This window comes from Plasmodium fragile, assembly GCF_000956335.1.
Source record: "Plasmodium fragile strain nilgiri unplaced genomic scaffold supercont1.71, whole genome shotgun sequence".
Classification (NCBI taxonomy): domain Eukaryota; phylum Apicomplexa; class Aconoidasida; order Haemosporida; family Plasmodiidae; genus Plasmodium; species Plasmodium fragile.
The window spans coordinates 43,986-65,294 of record NW_012192651.1 but is presented as its reverse complement, the minus strand read 5'-3'; the positions used below and the strand labels follow the sequence as shown (position 1 = coordinate 65,294).

At 36.5% G+C, this 21,309-nt stretch overlaps 5 protein-coding genes across 5 annotated transcripts; 2 read left to right on the top strand and 3 right to left on the bottom strand.

The window, feature by feature from the left end:
• Nucleotides 1–2,384: 2,384 nt before the first annotated feature.
• Nucleotides 2,385–2,711, bottom strand: AK88_04670 (uncharacterized protein; the record flags this gene model as incomplete). The annotated part of the gene is made up of 1 exon (XM_012482279.1): nt 2,385–2,711. The coding sequence occupies one exon, from the start codon at nt 2,709–2,711 to the stop codon at nt 2,385–2,387; it is 327 nt and encodes a 108-aa protein (XP_012337702.1).
• Nucleotides 2,712–5,387: 2,676 nt separating this feature from the next.
• AK88_04669 (uncharacterized protein) lies at nt 5,388–6,199 on the top strand (the record flags this gene model as incomplete). Its single annotated transcript, XM_012482278.1, has 2 exons — nt 5,388–5,690; nt 5,825–6,199. The coding sequence occupies 2 exons, from the start codon at nt 5,388–5,390 to the stop codon at nt 6,197–6,199; spliced, it is 678 nt and encodes a 225-aa protein (XP_012337701.1).
• Nucleotides 6,200–7,846: 1,647 nt separating this feature from the next.
• Nucleotides 7,847–9,442, bottom strand: AK88_04668 (uncharacterized protein; the record flags this gene model as incomplete). Its single annotated transcript, XM_012482277.1, has 1 exon — nt 7,847–9,442. One exon carries the CDS (start codon nt 9,440–9,442, stop codon nt 7,847–7,849), a length of 1,596 nt encoding a protein of 531 aa, XP_012337700.1.
• A 2,806-nt stretch (nt 9,443–12,248) lies between these two features.
• On the top strand, nt 12,249–16,291 carry AK88_04667 (uncharacterized protein; the record flags this gene model as incomplete). The annotated part of the gene is made up of 4 exons (XM_012482276.1): nt 12,249–15,596; nt 15,701–15,772; nt 15,952–16,042; nt 16,173–16,291. The coding sequence occupies 4 exons, from the start codon at nt 12,249–12,251 to the stop codon at nt 16,289–16,291; spliced, it is 3,630 nt and encodes a 1,209-aa protein (XP_012337699.1).
• Nucleotides 16,292–16,488: 197 nt separating this feature from the next.
• Nucleotides 16,489–21,000, bottom strand: AK88_04666 (uncharacterized protein; the record flags this gene model as incomplete). Its single annotated transcript, XM_012482275.1, has 1 exon — nt 16,489–21,000. The coding sequence occupies one exon, from the start codon at nt 20,998–21,000 to the stop codon at nt 16,489–16,491; it is 4,512 nt and encodes a 1,503-aa protein (XP_012337698.1).
• Between the last annotated feature and the right edge of the window lie 309 nt (nt 21,001–21,309).

Below are 21,309 nucleotides of genomic sequence, written 5' to 3'. Positions count from 1 at the left end.
CTCGTTTGTGTAAACGTGATTACGCGCGCGTATGTAACTGTACATATGTGTATATAAATATGAACGCATTTGCGCACATATGTAGTGTACTTATGCACATATATTTTACGTGTTTATATTTTGTTCGTATACATTTGTATTATGCATTTGTGTATACATAGGCAAAGGTGAAGCAGCGCATGACATCGCTCATTACATTTGCACACGTACGTTTAAAAAAAAAAATAGAAAAAACAAGGAAGAGGGAAAATATGAACAAGTGAAGAAATTCGCAAATTGGACGTTTATGGAAAACAGCGCAAATAATTCAACACAGTTTTGCAAAAAACGCAGTGCGGAGGAGTGAAAACTTACCCAAATTTATGCCGCTGGGCTTTGCGAGCGTACTTTAACGAAGCTAAGCGTCTGGACGTGGAGATTCTGTAAATGGGTTTTCCTCAGGTGGGCAAATGCGTCAAACTGGTGCGTTCATAAGTCACAGTTGCGTTTTTTTACCATATTGGCGCGTAATGTGGCACGAACACCTTTGTGTATACACGTACTTGGGGCAGTCCTTAACTAAACAGCTGTTCAGTGGGGCGTAGTTCTGTTACGAGCTATAAGCTACGAACTACGAGCGTTTTAGTCGCTGCTCGTCAATCTTTGGGAAAGGGCGAAAGGCAGGCAGGGAAGAGTTATCCATGCAGTTGCAGAACGCTCAGGTACTTAAACATACAAGTACATATATGTAAGCATAATGCAGCCGCGCAACGTAGGACAGTGCTGGTTTTGTGCCCTCCTGGACCTTCCAAACAGTGATTTGTATTCCCAAAGGAATGTTCAAAGCAAGGAACAGTGAACGCTACTGTGTAAAAACACTTAAACTTTGGTATGAGCAGTTAAAGAGGGCAAAAATGGGGCATAAAAATGCGGATGACAAACAGATAAAGTTTGGCACATGCTACATGTAAGTATAAGTATTTTTATATATATTATATACATATACAATACATATAACGTTAAGCCAGATAATCAATAAGGTACGGTGAACATATTGTAGCGTTTAAACATGTAGGACTGTGCGTAAATGTTTTTATTTTAAGCTTGTTTTTTCAGCAGGTTGAAAAAAACAAAAAAAAAAAAAATTGTTTCGTGTTAATAACCGTGATGTTAATGTGAATTTGGGTACTTTAAATAACAGAACGAACAAATGAACGATTTTAAAAACGAGAATTTTTTTTTTTTTTTAAATGGTTAACATTGCACAATTTGAAAAAATGAAGGTGAATATGACGGCATTATAAACCCATATTTTAAAAAAAAAAATATATATAATATATAACATCCTCTTTAGTGGTATTCTTTTATTGCTTCATTCCTCGAGTATATATCACTATGCAGGTGACGAAAAAATGCCGTAAAAATGGAAAAAGTACAAAACATGGCGAAAATACTAAATATTACGAAATGTAGCGAACAATGCTGCACGAGTCAAAATAAAGCTAAGCAAAACAAAATGTACTTTAACTGATGCGATAAAGCAGAATTAAGACTGCTGTGTTATTGCATAGGAAAATGTATGTCATATGCGCTAGTTATATATAGCAGGTCTTAAATAAACTACACAAAAAAAATTTAAAGCTCATTTTAATGGCTTTGCATTTCTGTAATGATCAATGAATGGGAAAAAATATATATATATATGAACAGACGTAAACGTGGACGTGCGGGGGAAAAAAGACTCATGTCCGGAAAATGCAATTATGGCCATTTCACAGTTTCAAAACTAGTGACAAGCTCTCTTAATCATTACATATACATATATCATACGTGTAGGCATATTCAAACGTGTGTCATTAGAAATTCATGTGTTCTCTTACTGTAAGGAGGCATATATTGTTCTATTAGCTGATCCATATATTAAGTGTTCTATGTACAATTTATAAATTCACAGTTAATGCATAATAAGATACCAGGATAAGAGTAATTATACACGTTGGGGGGAAATGAAAGTTAATGTGAGCAAGGCTCACAATTTTATTTTGATAAGTTTGTTGTTTTCAAACGCATGGTATGTATATTTGCTCAATTATAAAAATAGGTTTGTACATATTATGTAACTATGTCTTGTATTTTTTTTTTTTTTTTTTTTTTTTTTTTCATAATGTACAGATGTGCGTGGGAAAAAAAGAAAAAATTTGCTAATCAAAAATATCTAATGCACAATTGTTCCCTCTCTAGGGGGCTCGGGTTGGTAATCGTTGAGTAAACAATGAGGTAAAAGAGGAAGAAAAGTATATCGAAGGTGATCAAACTCCGCGTAATTAGGGGGTGCATCAAATAAGAATACAGAGCTCCTAACCAAGGATGGGGACTTCATTTGAGGGATCCCGTCCAAGGAAACATTACTTGGGGAGGTCCTCATTCTCTTTGTTTGGTTTCTTTTCATCTTTCTCCTTTTTGTCTTCCTTTTCCTTTACCTTTTCGTCTACCACTATTCTGACCTTTTTCTTTGGGGTCTTCTTTTCATTTTCTGAGCTATGTTCTTGAGAGTCGGCCACGCTCATTGATCCACTTGGCAAAGACCCCACCTCTGAGGTCTTCTCGGGCTCTTCCTTCTGTTGCTTCCTCGTAATTTCTGCATTTCTTTTTTCCACTTCCTCCTGCGTCGGTATGTATCTCTCCTGACCCTTGGGGAGCTTTTTTTTGGTTTTCGACTTTCCCTTCTTCATGTTGCCTTCGCTTTTACTCCTGGGCGAAAGCGGTTCCTGCAAACGGGAATTGGCAACTGCGTGTAAAAGGCCACTTGCACATAGCCCATGTGCATTGTAGAGTCCCACATATGACCATGCACCATTTAGGCGCATATCTATAATGGTATTTTCATGTATATTTGTGTTGGTTTTTCCTTTTTTTTTTTTTTGTTTTCACGTATTCGTTCAAACACAGGGGAATGCAGTCTAAGGCTTTGTCACCTATCTAGATTGGGCTCTGAATGTTCAGTTCAGTGCAACTGTGATTCCAAAAGGGCCTTTTGGGAAAAAGTAAAGGTTAAAAATTGCGTAATGCAAAATGTGAACAAAATGCTTTTTGTTTTGTTAACCGTGTAAAAACCATGTTTTTGCACTTATCAGGTTTGGTGTGTTGTTGCAAGCTTGCATCATATGCTATGCTATATACGAAACATAAAAAAAAGAATGTGTTTATGATTTTGTGACAAGGAAAATAGAAAATAATATCGTTTAACATAAACCAATTTAATTCATTTTAAAAGTTAAAATGTTTAAATGCATGTAGCAACATTATGAATTTTTTTTTTTTTTTTTTTTTTTTTGCACGCCACGTTTATAATATGCCCAAGTCGTGAGAACAAAAAAACTAAAATGCATGAATTGTAGCATATGGACTTAACATTTTACAGAACCAAACATTTTTTTTTTTTTGAAACATACGAATACAAAAGTGATCAAATTGTACTTATATACATATGAAAGGGGAACAGAAGTCAATTTGGACCCTTAATATAGCCACCTGTAGACAGTACACCGGGATATAGAGGAAAACGTCTGCTGTGTGTTGTAAAGCATAGCTCCGTACAGTGCTGTGATGTATTTTATTTTGTTTCTTTGAACATGTGTACATATTTTGGAACTGTACAAAGCTAATGGGACCAAACCGTGATCTGAACCACTAAGTGGTGGCGAAAGTACATGTCAGAAGAACAGATGAGCGAATTGGAAGGAGCGAAAAGAGTGCGAGAAAATTGTAAGCTCATAGGGGTGGACGTTTAACTGCTTAGAAATATGATCCAGTCGCTGCTCACATGTGTATGTTTAAGCACACATGTGTAATGGGCATATAAAAGGCAAATACACCAACATACGTTATGTGCACAGCACCGGTTCGGTAGTTTGGAGACTGCCCCAGAACAGTACACTAATTTAAAAGGAATCAACACAGATTGGTATGTGTTGCCCGCTCCGTGTTGCCGCTTAGTCTTTTGCAACTCCCCATTTGAGGCACCTTCAAATACAACTTGTTGCACCATAGGTTGACGGAGCATATATAAAAAGGTTGCCCTTATGTACGGAAAAAAAAAAAAGAAAAAAGGTTGCGTATAAAGCAGCAGCGTAACGACGTAACGCAGTGGGAGAAACGTCATAGAAGTGAACCGCTAACACATGGTAAAAAATTTTGACATTTTTTTTTATCAGCGCCAATGTGATAACATTGCACATTTCTTTTTTCTTTTTTTTACCACCACGTAGTTTTGCCCATTTGGGAATCTCCATTATGAACGAACTCATATTGTGCAATTGTTCTCCGATAATTAAAAAAAATAATAAAAAAATTAGAAAAGAGTTAAAGCTATTTTGCGAAGTGGTATAACACTTGGCAGCGTTTATTTATTAATTTTTGCTTCCAATTTGATGTACAAGGATATGTAACATGTAATATATATAATTCCCCCTTTTGAAGATTTTTTTTTTTAAGTTTTACCCTAATTAGAAACTCCTCATTTGCCATTTTAAGGAGGCACTTTTGTGCGGCAAACTAGTACGTACAACAAATTTTGGAATCGCGGCCAAGTACTCTTTTGGCAAGGAAGTGGCACACCCTGCCGACAGACCCTTCCCCTAGGGTACGCACAAACATATATAAATATATGTTAATATACATGTGTATATATTTATATTCGAATGTGTGTTTGTACATCCCCCTATGTAAATAGCGGGCCGCGCAATTTGTACTACTTATTAACGTATACGGCGCATTCGCATTTGTGAGTATTTTTACGAGTTTCAAAATTTTGAAGAAGAGAACGAAGTAGCTTTTTTCTTAAGAAGTAAAAAATAGCGTAAATAATGTAGAGCCAGTTTTTTTTTGTGACAGAAGAAAAAGAGGCAGAAGGCGCGTCTGTAATTTTACGGTGAGTCAGAAGGCGCTTGGCAAATATTCTTCTTGCCTGCCTAATTACCGTACGTACATGTGTGTACATATGTAGGTCGTGTGAGAGTGAATCTTCTAAGTTACCCAGTAGAATAATTCCAACATAATACCATCACGCAGGGTCACTTGGGCTGAATTCTTAACGTTATCAGTATAGTGGTGTTTACCATTTGATAGTGAGTCGTAGTAGCGACTGTTGCTCATCGTATAAACATCCCCGCACACACGCATACCCTTCTTTGCGTTTGTAAAGAAGCCAATGTACATAAGGGATGTACAAAGCAAATTACGGCTAAAAGGAGGGCATGTCATACTTTCCAAACACATGCATATAGCATATATTACACCGTCACATTAGGAAGTTTCTAATTTGACCCAATTAAAAGAATCGCATGCGAACATATGCAAGCACATTTTGTTTACGCGTCAAGCACACATGCACATAAATCAACAAGAAAATGGATTTGTGGGACAAAGACTATGAGAAGGCTATACAGACAGGGAAAGAAATTAAAAAGATATTAAAGAAAAATGAAAAAGAGAAGAAGAAGGCAAAGAACAGGGCAATTTTAAGGGGGAAAATAACCGAATTTAATCAAAGTTTTAGATTCTTGGAGCACCAGCTAAATAATGATTACATAAAGAATGACAAAGTGTACATCAAAAATGAATCCAAGTACAAGAACAAAATGTCCACCCTGGAAAAACTGAAAAAGGACATAATGAATTTGTATGAAGATTTCGCTTCTACTCATGAGGAGGTACAGTTTGGCATGTGGCAAAGCGTATGGGGGGTGACCCCAGGAATACCACCAATTTGTGTATATTCATAGGGCATGTATATCTGCATAATATATACATATCCCCGTATGTGGGCCTCTTTCTCCCTCTTTAGGATGCCTCGTTCAACATAAATATGGATTTTATGAACGACCTGGACAACGAAAATGGCTCATACTTGAACGACTTAAACAAGGAGGAGTTACTCTTGAAGCAGCAGAATTTGATGAAGTTGCAAGACGAGCAGTTGAGTTTTCTGGAAGGCACTACGCACAACTTAAAAAATATTAGCTACAATATAAACAGCGAATTGCGAATGCATAATGAATTGTTGGATGACATAGACAGGGATGTCGATGAGACGAACAATTTGCTTAACAGGAACAGAAACATTTTCGAAAGAGTCACAAATAATACGAGCAATTATTTTTTGTATGTAATTATTGCCGTTTTGACCACGTCGCTCGTGTTTTTCATAATCATTCTCTAGCGCAGAGAGGGGGCAACTTGAAGGTCCATGACCTGCTGGGGTTACAAAGCAGAATGGAATGGAATGAATTGTAATAAAAAGGAACATATTGGAATGAAGTCGAGCGAAACAGCCCATGCGCGCAGTCGTTACATATTGGTTGCTAGTCCAGCGCCATAATCCGTTGTGAAGAATTTTTTGCTCACCCTTTTTGTCCACGCCTTTGCTTTAACATCGAATAATGCTGACGTGTTTTTTTAATGTGCACATGCCGAGGCTATTTTTTTTTTTTTTTTTTTTTTTTTGATTTCGCTTCTTGCTCAATTTAAATATGTTGTCATACTTGATGCAGAATTTATTGTGTCATATGTTATATGTCCTACATCGTGTTTGTTTTTCAATTCGAATCATAATTTAATTGTTGTTTGAGTGTTCACTGTTTCTTTATTGTTTTTTCTTTTCGTTTCTTTTTTTTTTTTTTTTTGTTTTAATGATATGTGATATTCTTTTTAAGGCGCCGTTCCAAGGTGTGCTCATGTGTGGAGGCGCACCTATTTAACTTCACACTTTAAATATTTTTCAAAATTGTCCTAGTAAATGTTTTAGTTGATGCAAAGTTATCGCAACAAAGCGTGGATGTTATGCTACAATGTTAGGAACATTCGTAGGAAACGGGGGGGGACGCAGGGAAGAAGTGAAAATAGGCATGTGCGAACAACTTTTTATAGGTGAAGGGGGGTACAACAATTTGGAGCATCGCTGTTGCCATTGCAATTTTGAGGGGCGGACTGCTTTATCCCCCTCCTTTTGCTAAAAAGACAATCCAACATTGGATTCTTCACTTGTGGGTAGCCAATAAGACGTGGAAAAGGTCTGAGCAAATGGATAAATGGGGGCGCTGCACCCGATTTGTTGAAAACACCGTGGTGATTTATAACAATTTAACCTTATGCGATTTCGCGCATGTTTATAAAGTCCTGTTTTTCGAAAAAAAAAAATGTGCAACATTTTTCAAAATATAAAGCGAATGCTGGTGATGTAAATAAAAAGAATAACATTTATTGTATGGTCGAAAAAGAATGCATTAATTGGGACGTAGCTAACAATTTGCAAACTGTTAATTCGAATGATGTGTATGTATATATATGCATGCGAGGGATATGCACATGAGGGGAACACAGACGTTGTGAGCTGTTAACACGTATGCAAGGCACACACATGTGTGCAGATAGGAGGGTTGGGACCATGAAAAAATTCGAGAAAAATGATACGTATGTATATTTATGCCGGCCTGGCATAAAGGCGTTTTAAAAAAGGTGCTTAAATGGGCACATTTATATATATATATAAAGCTGTATTCACAAGTGTGGAGAGGCATGAATGGTAGCGCGCTTCCACCACGTGTAAATATAAGCGCGACTTATATATACGAATATATGTGTGTAACCTTCAGCTGTGAAGTGCGAACAACTTGTACTATATTACTCCCATTTAACAACAAAAACAAGAGATATAGGCATGGGCATGTAAAGACATATATATATATGTATGTATGAGGACGGGTGACACCCTCTTTTTTGGTAAGTATATGCATGACCCACGCAGGATATGACCGCTTGCATTGCATTCTTGCAGTTTTGAAAAAAAAAAAAAAAAACAAAAAAAAAACTAGCCAAATTTCTTCTTCACCACAGAGTATAAGAAAGTGCCACTTACAGCTATAGTTGAACCAAGTCCACCAAGGAAGGAAAATTTCGTTCCAAATATGAAGTAGCTAGTTAATATTAAAAAAACTCTCTTGACTGTGCTAGCCACGGCGTGAGTAATATGATTTAATCTGTTTAACGAAATGAAGGACAACTGATTGTACAGGTAAAACCACACACCTGACATGAGGACATGTCTTCCCAGTACCTTTAAAACGTCTTTGTTATCCATCAAGTAGGCGTAGGCATCTTTCCACTTGTGTGCATCAAGGTATAAAGCTGGTGTCAAAAAGATGGCAGAGGAGAGTGTTAAAAGAGCAAATATATTTTCAGGAGTTAAATGTTTTCCTAATCTTTCTAAATTTTTATCCATCATAATTTTTGCTTCTATAGCTCTCATGGTTGAAAGTACGTTGGCCGACAAGGTTGAATATAATGCCTTGTAGGTAAATGATAGTTCCTTTATTGACGCTAAGGACACACCAAATACGATTGGAAGTAGGGAAGAATAAGTATAAAGGGACATTCTGTTGTTCATTAAGAAATATGAGAAGAAGGCTGCAAATAATGGTGAAGAGGCTTTAACAATGTGGACAAAACTTATTGCCCCAGCTCCCATGGCGATAACAGATAAGAGGTGAGCATAGCCATGATATATACTTTGCTTCATTATGCTACTATATTTTTTTAAAAAGAGTACATACTTTTGTAATGCCTTTATTAATGCATTTCTATCACTTAGGTTTATTTTCCTCATTTCCTGTTCATCGTAGAATAGTTCCGGTTGATTTCTCAATTTGAGGGCCCAGGGAATTAGGAAGATTGGCAAGCCCACATAAATTTGCGCTATGGCAATTGTAATTGGCAAATTTAATAAATTTAATGCCTTTTTATTTTCAATGTTGTAGAAGATGTTACATAAATACCAAAGCCCTAGCAAGGACATTGTCTTTCCTCCCTCAACCACATTGCTTAAAAAGGTGCATGGCTTTTTTTGGTCTGCTCCTGTCCCTACATAGTTTTTATCTCCTAGTACTTCATTTCCGAAGGCATTTTGATTTTGTGTCCCAATATGTTGAGATTTATCACTGGAGGAAATGTCATCTATAATTTTATTACTGTTAAAATCGTTGTTATAAATGCTGGTGTCTCTATTTGCAGCATTAAAGAGGGTAAATATGCCGTCCTTTATTTTTTTGTTTAGTGCGTTTATCACATGTTGATTGGTTTTTATTTTGTAGTTGTGGGCATCCGTGATGTGGAGGTTGGATATGCCCGCCGTTTTTATCTTCTCATACTTGGGTTTGTAGTTGTTAATGAACAGGGAAGTGCTTGTCGGGAAATTGGCGACAGTGGAAAAATCGGGAACATACTTTTTGTTCTTAACATATCTGGACGTCCTATTAGCCTTTTTCACAACCTCATTGGGGCTCGCGCCGTGCAAAGTAGCGTACACCTTCGGGACATACCTCTGCTTATCATAGCTTACACTCCTTCCTAAAATAAGTTGCGTCTTTATTACAACTAGGAGTATAAACGTTCTAAAGAGTACATTCATTTTCACTTATTTTATTTTATTCTTTTTTTTCTTTTTGTTCTGTTGCGGTAGTCTCATTACATAAGCATTTGCACGATTGATTACAATTGGAAATAATGGGGGAGAGCGTTAAAAAATAAAAAAAAAAAAAAAGAATTCTTGTGTCTCTTCTTCCTTTCGGATTGCTATCACCCCTATGACTGTAATTATTCTTGTAAAGGGCTACTACACTCTTGTTACCATAAGACCTATGTTGTTATATGTCTCTTACCTTTTTTTGTGTTTTCAGTTTAAAATGTCCAAAGGTTAAGAACAAAACAAATCATGCATTTGTATAAACGCAAATGGTCCATGCGCAGCTTACACTGTCACTCTATTTTGACCACCGCAGGGGGGAGAAAAGGTTGCATCAAAGACTTTCTATACATATAATATGCACATGTGTATGTGTGGCTACATGCATGTGGGGTGAAGAAGCTTCTCCCTACTTCCAGAACAGTGGAGTAGAGTTATGTTTTCAAAGTTCACCTTTCAATTTGAGCTCGAGGGAAACTATATGCAAGTCATATATCCTTGTTTAAAAAAAAAAAAAAAAAACACATATATATATATATGAGCATGCAGTTACACAAAAAAGGAAGTAAGTTTATATGTACACAAGCACATGTGGTGTTTTGCTCAAACGATTTGGCCAAGTACAATGAGCGTGTGGCGCAAGCATGAAAGGGGAAGAACAATAAGGTAAAAACTAGCATAAATAACGCGCATATATGAGGGGTGGAAATGTGTATTTCCTGTGAGAATCATACCGGCTTGCACGTTTGATTTGTTTAGTTTTCCCCTTCAATTTAAAAAATTGAATGAAGCGTAAATATATGAAAAAAGAAAACAAGAAAAATATAGCAAACACAAAGGGTGGAGAAAAGAAAAAAAGAAATACGTAGGGCGATATACCTATGAGAAAAGTTATTTATGCTGGAGTGACACGCATAGCGCAGTTACACTTAAGCGTAACACTTATGTCGCCTATTTGAAAACAAAACAAAAGCAGTTTAATCTTTTTTGTTTTGTTTTTTTTTTTTTTTTTTCCTTTTTGCATTCTTCAACATATATTTTTTAACGGAACAGTAAACAAATGACAAGGGCGGAAAATGCGCATGTGTAAAAAAAAAAAAAAAAAAGAACACCCTCGCGGGATGCGATACTATTAGGGATACGAAAATATTTGTGGAAAAATCTCCACGAAAGGGCATCAAAAATATGGGTCATATAATGTGCCATGTGTATATAAACATTTATCCCATTTACATTGTGTATGTGTGGAAAAGGAAATGCGGGACATTGCAAGTGTGACTTCACTTCCATGCCGGCCGAGAGGGCGTAGTACGCGTGAAGTACGAATTGCAAAAATTAAATTAAAATTGAAGGTTTCGGAAAACGAAAGCGGAAAAGACGCTAACATTTCAACACATGTAGCGTGAAAAAAAAAAAAAAAACTATTCAAAAACGTTTTGTTTATTCCATTTTTGCAGTAAAAAAAAGTAACAAAAGAAATGATATACAAAACGTTTTTCAGAACTGGAAAGAGTGTAATGAGAAAGCGAACGCCACAAAATCGCGCAAACTCGAGCATACTGATGCAGACCAACATAACACACATTTGGCAAAACCTTCATAAAAACGATAGTGAGTCATTTGCACAGTGTTAGAATTAAAGTTGCATACCATTTGTTAGCATACGAATTTGTGTATATGCATGTACTTAGTTGTACAAAAGGAGAGAAAGGGAAATACACAAATGTGGGAAAGCATGCCGCGTGTAGGAGTGAACATTTTTTGTACGCCCATAATTCGCCTTGTTCACGTTTAAACTTGTGCCATGTGATTTTCGCTCTTTTTTCGTCCTAGAATGTGTGCACTGTGGCCAAAATACACGTTGTGACACATTCCTCGTTAGTCCCATTATTAGCGCCGTTTCAGCGTGTACTTTGACGTATACACCATGTTTGTATTTCTGTGTTTTTTTATTTTTGGCGTTTTCTACAGTACGCACTTTTGTGTAACTTTTCAGTCTTCACAATCCGGGCGAGTTCTATAACGTGAAATGGTTCAATTAATTGATTATTTTATTTTTCTTTTTTTTTTGTTTTCTCAATTTCTTTTAAAATGTAGCGCTCCTTTTTGACACGTTACTATTCTCCCTAGCGTGGCGATTGCGCATAAGCACAATTGTTCGTCGTGTCTTTCCCATTTTATTTGATTAATGTTTGCCCAACTTGGGGGAGAAATGTGTGTGGTGAAGTATTTGAGCAGTTGTTTCAGGTCAATACTGCCATTCATTTGCTTCTTATTTAGTCCCCTTTTTTTTCGTATACTCCATGTGTGTTTAATTATAATCACGTGCAGAGGACCCCATATGTAGACAGTCTACAAATGCAGTTTGTCACTTGATATTAAGTCTTTTCATGTGTTAATTAATTTTTTTGTCCTCGTATAATGATTCCCTTTTTTGAGTAAGGTCATCATTAATGTTTATTTGCAAATGAGCATTTTTAATGTTTCCTCCCCCGTTTGAGAGATGATTTTTTTTGGAGGTCCATTCATGAATAATTCTAACACGTTAAAAAGAGTTGTACTACCCAGAACTCATTGCACAAATTTTAACGTTCCCCTTGTGAGACGCGAATTACCTGTGTAGGAGCAGCCAAACAAACGTCTCCAAGTTCGCACATATGCGAATACTACATTAAGGGAGAACCCCCCCCTTTCCCCTCAAAAAAGACAATAGAAAAAAAAACATTTTTGTGAAAACCAATCCAATGCAACCATGTTAAAAGAGAAGCTATTGAAGTTTATGAATTACTACTACTTTATTAAAAATTACTACATCTATCACATCCTGTTTCTGTATACATTTTTTTTAAGGATAACTTATACCTACGCAGAAATTACCATATCTCATTTTTTTACCTTTCTATTGAATAAATATGAAAATAATGAGTCGCAAAAGGAGGAGGAGAATTTTTTTTACTATTTCACTCATTTTTTCAATTTTAATAATAAGAATGATGACAAATTTTTAAACACGAAATTGTTTGTTGTTGTGTACTTACCAATTTGTTTAAAATGCTTCTACACACTTTTCTTCGACTACATCGCATATTATGTATACATTCGCTACTACTTCAATAGGATAAATAACAACTTTAGGAAAATATATTATTCCTCTGTGTCGTATGAAAATGGGGCTACTGAAATTGGTGAAAATTTTTTTTTAAAAAAGGACAAAGTTGGACTCGTGCACAGAATAAGTAAAAGAAAAAAAAACTCATATGATGTGTCTACGAAGAGATTATCTGACATGTCTCTGTACGAATGCAGGAAATATATGTTACGAAAAAAAAAGGCCTTTTCCCTTTGGCAGAGGAAACGAAATTTAAGGATTAACAGAAAAAAACGCAAAAAGAGCAGTATAAAAAGGGTTACCTGTAAAGAAGACACAAGGAAGAAACACCCACGCATTAAATTCATTACCTGTAGAAATAGCTTTATACAAAATAAGCTCCTAAATAGTGACCAGCGGGATGCTCAGGGTAATAAGTGGTTCCATAATGTGTTTAAGAATAGGAAGAATATTTTCTTCAGAAGGAAACAGAGAAAGAGAAATGATGCAGAAGCGGGGGTCCTTTCTTCTAGTAGTTCAACGCAGCAAGGAATTGAGCGCAAAAATAATAAGTCTATTTTTAACAAGCTCTATATGAGCATGAAGAAGGGGTACAATTATGTGGATAGTCTCCAACAAGGTAGGAATATTTCAGATAGTACTACGCGCGTTAGTAGAGCGACCAGCATCTACCGTATTGGCCCAAGTGGAGAAGACAAACATATGAGGGACCATGTGCACTACGACTCAAGCGTCGTGGAGGTAAACACTTTCTGCGCACCAAACAACTTGGTAGGAACAGCAAACGAGGAAGACGTTCAATTGCTCAAATTTAGGTTAGGTAAAATGGGTGATACTCAAAACGACACAACACCAAACCATTTTCAGAATAGTAATGCAGATTACATGGCGCTGAACGAATCAACCCCCATTGGGAATTACAATGACAGCGGGAACTACGAAGAAATTGGCTTTGAAAATTTGAAGGAAAATGTGGTGTGCATGTCGAAGACGCATCATGGTTCCGGTGATATGGAGGATGCTGCAAAGGACCAACAACGTGAGTATGCGGAAAGCCCTCAAGTGAGGGGCGAGGAAATGCTGATGGCAACCTCGAATGACGACACAAAGGGGTACAACCCAGAGGGATATCATCCAAATGGGGACGGAGGAGATACTTCAAATTGCGAACCGAAGAAGATAAAGAAATCCTACCGCACGTTGCGAGGTAGCCTAAAAATGGACTACCTTTTTAAGGACAGCTACGAATTAGGAGAAAATAACAAGATAGGATCGGCAGAAAATAACGATTATTATTATTATAACAAATTTAAAAACTTTAACTACGGAAAGAAGGACAATTTGCACAGCGTGCGTGAACTCATAAACAATAAAATAAACGCAGAATATTATCACCTAAAATTGAACATACTCATTTTGTCATGTATAATTATACAGATCTTTAATTCATGCATTTTGATACTAATTTCGAACAACTTTATAAGGAAAAAGGAGAATTTTTTTTTTTGTTGTTTTTTGTATTCCCTACTAGAAAGTGTAACCGATGTGATTTCAGAGAATATATTTTTCCTGTGTGGTAAATTTACAAACATATACAAAAAAGAATTCAGCATTAACGCCATCTACGTCATTCAAGTTATCAGCAAAATGATATTAAGCCTCTCCACCATGTTTATTTATTTCGTTTATCACATATTTGTGATACTTTATGAGCATGTGAATATTATGATTATAAATACTTTTATTAAGATGCTGTCTATTTGTGTTCTTTCTTTTATTTTCCTCAAAAACAAGGACAACTTTTTTAATTACCACAATGATGGAACGTTTGCCAGCATTAATTGTGAGAAGAAGGCGGACGCCACAACTGGAAAGGGGGCTACCTGTGAGAAGAGCGACTCTGTTAAGATAGACATCAGGGGGGGGGAACTACGCAAACAGAACGGGGGAGATGCGGTTAGGAATGGCCCATGCGGGGAAGCGCAAAGCAGTTTTGCTGTCAAAAAGGATATATCAGAAGTGAGTAACAGTGACGATTTACCCAGTCGTAGAAATAATTTTAACCAGGGCATATATAGTAACTACCTCTACAATGATAAGTACTATGGGAATTATTTTAACTTTCCCAAGAATGAGTACTATGGTGAAAGACTTCTCACGGACGATATTTCCTCAAAGGGGTCGTCGAATGAAAATGCAAAATCCGTGAATGCCTGTTCTGTAAAGCTAAAATATGTCACAGAATTTTTAAACCTGTTTAAACTCTTATCAAGAATAAAAAGCTACATTTTTAAGAAGGATGAAATTAAGTATAGCCACAGTTACACACTGCTGAGTTTGGAGGATGCGACAGGTGATCAGAAGAATGTGGACTCACTTTTTCGAAAAAAAAGTGAATACAAAATTAAGATTCCCATTCTAGGGAACCTTAAGAAATTATTTAATATTTCTGATTACCCTTGTTGCTCTTCGGGTGTTGAAAACGCAGGGATTACAAAATATGACTCCCTAATTGAGCAGGAAATGGAATATTTACATAAAAAAAAAAAAAAAAAACTACTGAGCAGTGGGCAGTACAAGGGACACGTATATAACCTAGACAACATGAACAGCTTAAGCAGCTTGAGAAGCATAAACATCGTAAAGCGCGCGAAAAAGAGGAACATCATCGTTAGTTATCCTATCAAGTTATTACTGAACAATTTGAACTTTTCCAACATTTTTTACATATGCTTATTGTTAATTATTCCAACCTTTGAAAGGATATTTCTAAATTATAAAATTAAGAATATTAAACTAGATTTACACGGCTACTGCTATCTTAATTTTGTGAACTATGTGACGGATCTGATGGGACTTTACCTTTACATTAGTTACTTTAATGAAGAATCCTACTCCTCCTCTATATTTCTGAGCTCCCTCATAAACGTATTGCTGATGACTTTTCGTTTTTTGTCTTTGCACAACGGGTGTAGCCATATATGTTTGCTGGTAATGTCTATATGTGGAGATATTCCATGCTACAATCGTCTTGCTTTTGTTCCATTGCGATGTAGCATGTAACATAAGATTTCTCTTCTGTTGTTCCTTTGCAGTTCCTGGAAACCATACTTAAGTCACTTCACAAGACGTTCTTTTTTATGCCTATTTATATACTAGTCACGAAGGTGCTGGCTGCTCCATTTTCTTCGCAACTGGGAAGACACGGGCGCACACTTCGACGCATGTGTCTGCAACAAATGGGTGTCATTTTGATATTGCCATTCTGTTCCTGTTGGAACTCTGCCTTTGAACACCCCTTGCCCATTTTTCAATCTTGATGTGTTTTTATTTTCCCCCTTGACAGGTGTACATAAAGAACATTCACAATTTGATGTGCTCCTTCTACTCTAGCATTTTGGACGCCAGTTCCTTCGCCTCGTACTATTTTGAATATGGTAAGTGTGTAGCTTGTCCTCACTTCGTCATCTTCACATTTGTGCAGTGCCAACCTTTTTGCACATTTTCGACCCCTTTGTTTTGCACTCTTGTAACCCTAATTATGACCTCCACTTCACCTCTTCGCAGTTATACTGAGCTATTACAACATTGACGATTCAAAGAGTATATTCATCTTTGTTTATATTATCTTGCTGGTGCTGCATTTGTCATCGCTTGTCGTTATTTCGAAGTTGAAGAAGACATGAAGAGGGGCCACGAACGGGCAAATTGATATCTGGTATTTTTTGTTGTTTTTTTTTTTTTTTTTTTTTGTTCTAATTTGATAATCAGTTGGAGCGCATGTAAATTGCTATGAAGGGGCCTATTAGTAATGTGTAGGAAGGTGGTTGCGCTTCTTTTGCGAGGGATGAAAAATGGTGGAGAACATGTCACTTTATATTAATTACTCCCCCATGCGCGCATGTTCATACCTCTTCACCTGCTCATAGAGCATATTATTTTTTTCGATTAAACTTTTTTTCTTGTTAATTTGTTCAAAAAGTATTTTGACGTTTTCCTGTACGTGATATTTTTTACGTGCATAAATAAATAAGTTAATATAGATAAAACACAATTTTAGAATTGAATACACATCTAAGTTATGACTGAACGTTATTAAAACGTTAAGGATGTGTTGTATGTTCTCATGTGGGGTGTTATTTTCTGCAAGCATATGACGTTGTTGTGTCAGTTCTTCATTAATTTGGGTGTAAAAGTAAATATACAAGCACTGGATGACCACTTCTTTGTTTAGTAGGTATATATAATCCTTAAACAGCGTAAGGCAGAACTGGTAAACTTTGTGATGTTCAATTTTGCTATCATTTTTGAGGAGATCCAAAAGCAAGAAAAGCGTAACAAAGGAGTGATCCTTTATGCATATCATGGGGTATGTCCCTTGTACCTTTTGCACTTGGCTTGTGTAAGCGAATTTTGCATCCTGCGTTTTATATGCCTCTTTGTTGGTGTTTATATCACCCAGGTGTATAACATATTCGTTGTCAAAATTGTTAGTCTCTTCAAGAGGGGTACTTACAGAATGGCCTTCGTTTCCATTTTTATCGCCACTAAGGATGTACACATTTTTGGCCATAAAAAGTGTATTATTTAGGCTGGTCCCAAAATTGTACCTCCTTTTTGGACATACTTTTATCTCCCCTATGTGGATAAATGTCCCCAAGAAGGTTTCAAATGTGTCGTAAAAATTTGCACACTTGTTAAAATTGTATAAGAGGAACATAAAATATATGACCTCGTTTAAATCCACAGGTTGGTTATCTGAGACGTACTTTAGGTAGACCTTCTTCACAGCGGGTAGGAGCTCATTTGACATGCTATCATAAACGCTTCTTACGTTTAACTGAAGTAGAGATTCGATCAATTTATTCACCCTTGGAAGCGTGTTGAACTTGTCCGAGTTGTCCAAAAGGATTTTACTAACAACTGTGTCCTGCATGAAAAGATTGTACCTTTTTAGGTTTATGCAAATGTTTAGCAAGTTAATAATGTAATCGTATGTTAAGGAGGGGGCGTCATCTGAATGGACATATTCATAATTCCTTTTTAGTGTCCATTTGAAGAGAAAAATATTTGGTACTTTTTTTTTTAGCATGTTTATGCATAGGTCATTTAGTTCTTCCAGAGAAAGGGTCCTCAGAAGGAGGAGGTTCATTTCAGCGGAGTGCAAATATTTTTCTTTAATCTTATTGAAAACGTTGTTGCATGCAAAGTCATTCTTACTTATCAGCTGTTTGTATATGTTTATTATGTGGTTTACTTGGAGGGGGGTCAGACTGTTGGAGGTTCCTTCTTCATGTGTACCTTTGCGGTGGGTGTCATCCTTAAGGTTGTTATTGTTCAGATTTCCTTCTTCATGCAGGTGCTTCTCCGCATTTTTGTACCAATTTGGGTTATTTCGTGTGAATTTCCCTACACTGTCTATAATGGACGATATGTGCAAGGAATAAAACGATTCCACGTTATTTTCCCCCTCCTGGGTTGTGGCACATGCTTTGTGGCTGTCTCCCCTGCTGTCAAAATTGGTGAGGGTGAACACCTCATTCGCTATGTGCTTAATTTCTTCGTCCGTACTTTGCAAAATTATGTACGAAATGTGATTTTTAAAAGAGAACAAATCGAAATATTGAAAGAAAAAAGAAAATGGAAGGTAAGAATAGTTGTTGTTATATATGCACATGGCGGAGAGAAGAATTATAAACTCTTTATTGTAGAGATGCAGGTTGTGCAAAATGTTTTTTTCTATGCTGTTCATAATTTTATGCAGGTTTGTCCTCATTTGTGAAATTTCCTTGCATATATTTTTTTCCTCCTGTAATTTTTCAAAATGGCTTAAAAAAATAAAGGACGAATTGAAAATCCTCGTGATGTCGTAAATGTTTTCGCACTTTGAAATGAGCTTATCGATATGTGGTAATATTTGATTATACAAATTTGTGTATCTAAACTTGGTGTCCTTTTTTACAGCTATGTGACTGTTCTTCATTTCTTTGCAGTGGTCCTCATGGGGGGGTTTCAATAGGGACAGTTTTTCCTCTTCATCTAAGCGTTTGCTTTGTCTACTGATGCACGTTATTACGTTTAGCTCTTTCGACATAAGACTGGAGAGGAACATTCCCAAAAGGTGTATATTCAGAAAGGAGTAATTCAGCCACGATTCTATGTCTTCCACATTCACATATCTGTAATCATTGAGCCTGCACTGCGCAAACAGAACATAAATCATATTTTTAACCTCCTTGTTCAAGTTTTTTTTATTTATAATAAAATTGTAACGTGTGAGAACTGTGTCTTTGATGGCCAATTTCGTCATGTCATTTTCATGTAGCATTTGAAGATCCATTTGATCTATTTTGCAAAGGTAGAAGGCACTATTCTTTGCGCAGGAATATGCATGCAGTATGTTTAATATATTTTTAAAATCTCCAATTTCTGAGCTCTCTTTGTTTGTAAATAAATTAATTACGCTATTTATGAAGGGGAACTTCCTGAGAACGGTGGCGTAGTATAACATTTTGCACAGCATAGGCAGATTACGCTCGTTCGTTGGTATGTTTTCGTTTAGTAAATCTTTTTCAAGTTTGAAGAAGACGTTATCTACGAGGCTTTCAATTTTGTGAAATGAGCTTTGCATGTGTGGGGGAGTTACATATGAGGCACTTCCCACTTCTGGACAGTTTTCCTCAGCTGTGGTTCCATTTTTCTCAGTTTCACTTGACAGTGTAGTGGACACAAAAAGGGTATTTCTGCCCTCATTATTAGCTGCCCCATTGGGTACGCTTGTTATCTGTTCATAGGGATGAGGCGGTATAGACCCTATCATCACCTGCACCTCCTTTGGAGGGATATCCATCTTTGAAGCATAATGCACGCTGTTCACACCTTTAGCACCCATCCTTTTTTGCGAGAAATAGTGTTGACTGTTCAAGCAAATTTTGTAGAAGGACCTTACAAGGAGAAACACATTTTCCACTTGAAAGTTTTGAACATAATGTTTGTTAATGATACGAATTAGTAAGGTGATCATTTTGTCGTTCAGCAAATTTATCTCTGAATATACATAAAGCAGAAGTAGGGAGGTGCTGAAATCGATTTTTCTGTGCAGAAAGTGTTGGATGCTCCGATTGTACACATCTATATTGCTATAAAAGGTGCACATATCAAATAGGATTTTTACAAGGGTGCCATCCGTGAAGTTAATAGTGTTAGGTGGCGTTTCCGTGTTGTTCGTAGTGTTTTGGGTAACTGTCTGCTCTCTAGCATGATTAAAATAAGTTATTAAGTTCTGTTCTATATGGTTAACCAGAATGTCATTTTTAATTTTCATCATTTTGAAGATCTGACAGAGCATTAAAATTTCTTCACATTTTAGAAAGTTTTTTTTTTTAATTATTAGGTCTAGCAGGAATGGTATGTACACATTATCGCTGAGATTTACTTCACCCTTGTCTTCATTGTTCCCATTTGAATTCACAATTTGGTTGATATTTTGAATGGTGAAGTAAAGCAGAATGTTGCATATGTGATGCGGGCAGTAGTCGTCCATTTGTTTTCTTGCAACGCCAGTTTTGTCACCTCCATTTGTGTCATGTGTGATGAAATGTTCTCCATGTTTTTGTTTTTTCCCCTGGGAAGGGCCATGCTCCCTTTGCCTCCACGCATCAATTTCACTCAAGAACTGCCGCACAACATGGTTGACATAGTCATTACCTATCAATCTTAGTTTGTAGAATGCGTTAAAAAGGAGGGAATAATTCACAATATCGATCTGCAATCCCTTTTGAACTATGATATGCAAGAATTTGTTAATCAATTTCATATCTTTAATTTTCAATTTTGCATGTGAATTTAGGATGAGTGAAAAGGACTTCACATCGATGAATGTGTAATTATTAATTAAATGATTGTTGACATATTTAAATAAGTAGACGACGTTTTGGTTATTTTCCACTTTGCTAATTATGTTGTACAATTTCACAATTTCTTCGAGATGCAATTCGCTCAGTTTTGTTATTGCTACTTCAAGAAGACAATGAAAGGTGCTTTGGTAGGTATTTAAGTGGGCATTTTGTATGTATAACTTGATTAAGAGGATAATCTTGGATGGGTTTAAGAATTTATAAATCATTTCTACTCTCTTGTTAATCTGTTTGTAAATAATTACATTGGTAATATTTTCCCTTTCTAGTAAGCAGCTGTATCTGTACAATTCGATACAGTTCATATTGTATATATTTTTGTTGACATTTTTATTTTTCTGAACAAAAGAGTAGTTTATTTTTGTCAAACGAAGCATGCTTTTGTTTGGCAGTATGTGTTGTGTCCACCTTTTATTTCCCCTGGCGTTGCTTAGCGTGTAGCAATCAGCGCACAGGCTTTCAGCGACTTTCTTTATCATCTTGTGATGGGGTGGGAGGGGAGAGCCATACTATCACAGCAAAACGGGGGTGCCCATTTTGTTAGGAAGAAGAGGCCTACAGCTGGTTGTGGTGGTGCCTCCCTTTCAATGTTCTTAAGCGAACATTCCAGTTGTGCGTTTGCCAAATGGAGGACTTTTCACGCCACACAAATATGCTTCTCTATACTGTGATCCAGTTTTTCCATTAAAACGTAGGAAAGTAATTGTTGGCATATTCACTCTTCAGTGGCCACGGTCCATAGGAACGGCGTCACGTGGGGGACCTGCAACTTTATGAGGTGTAATTTT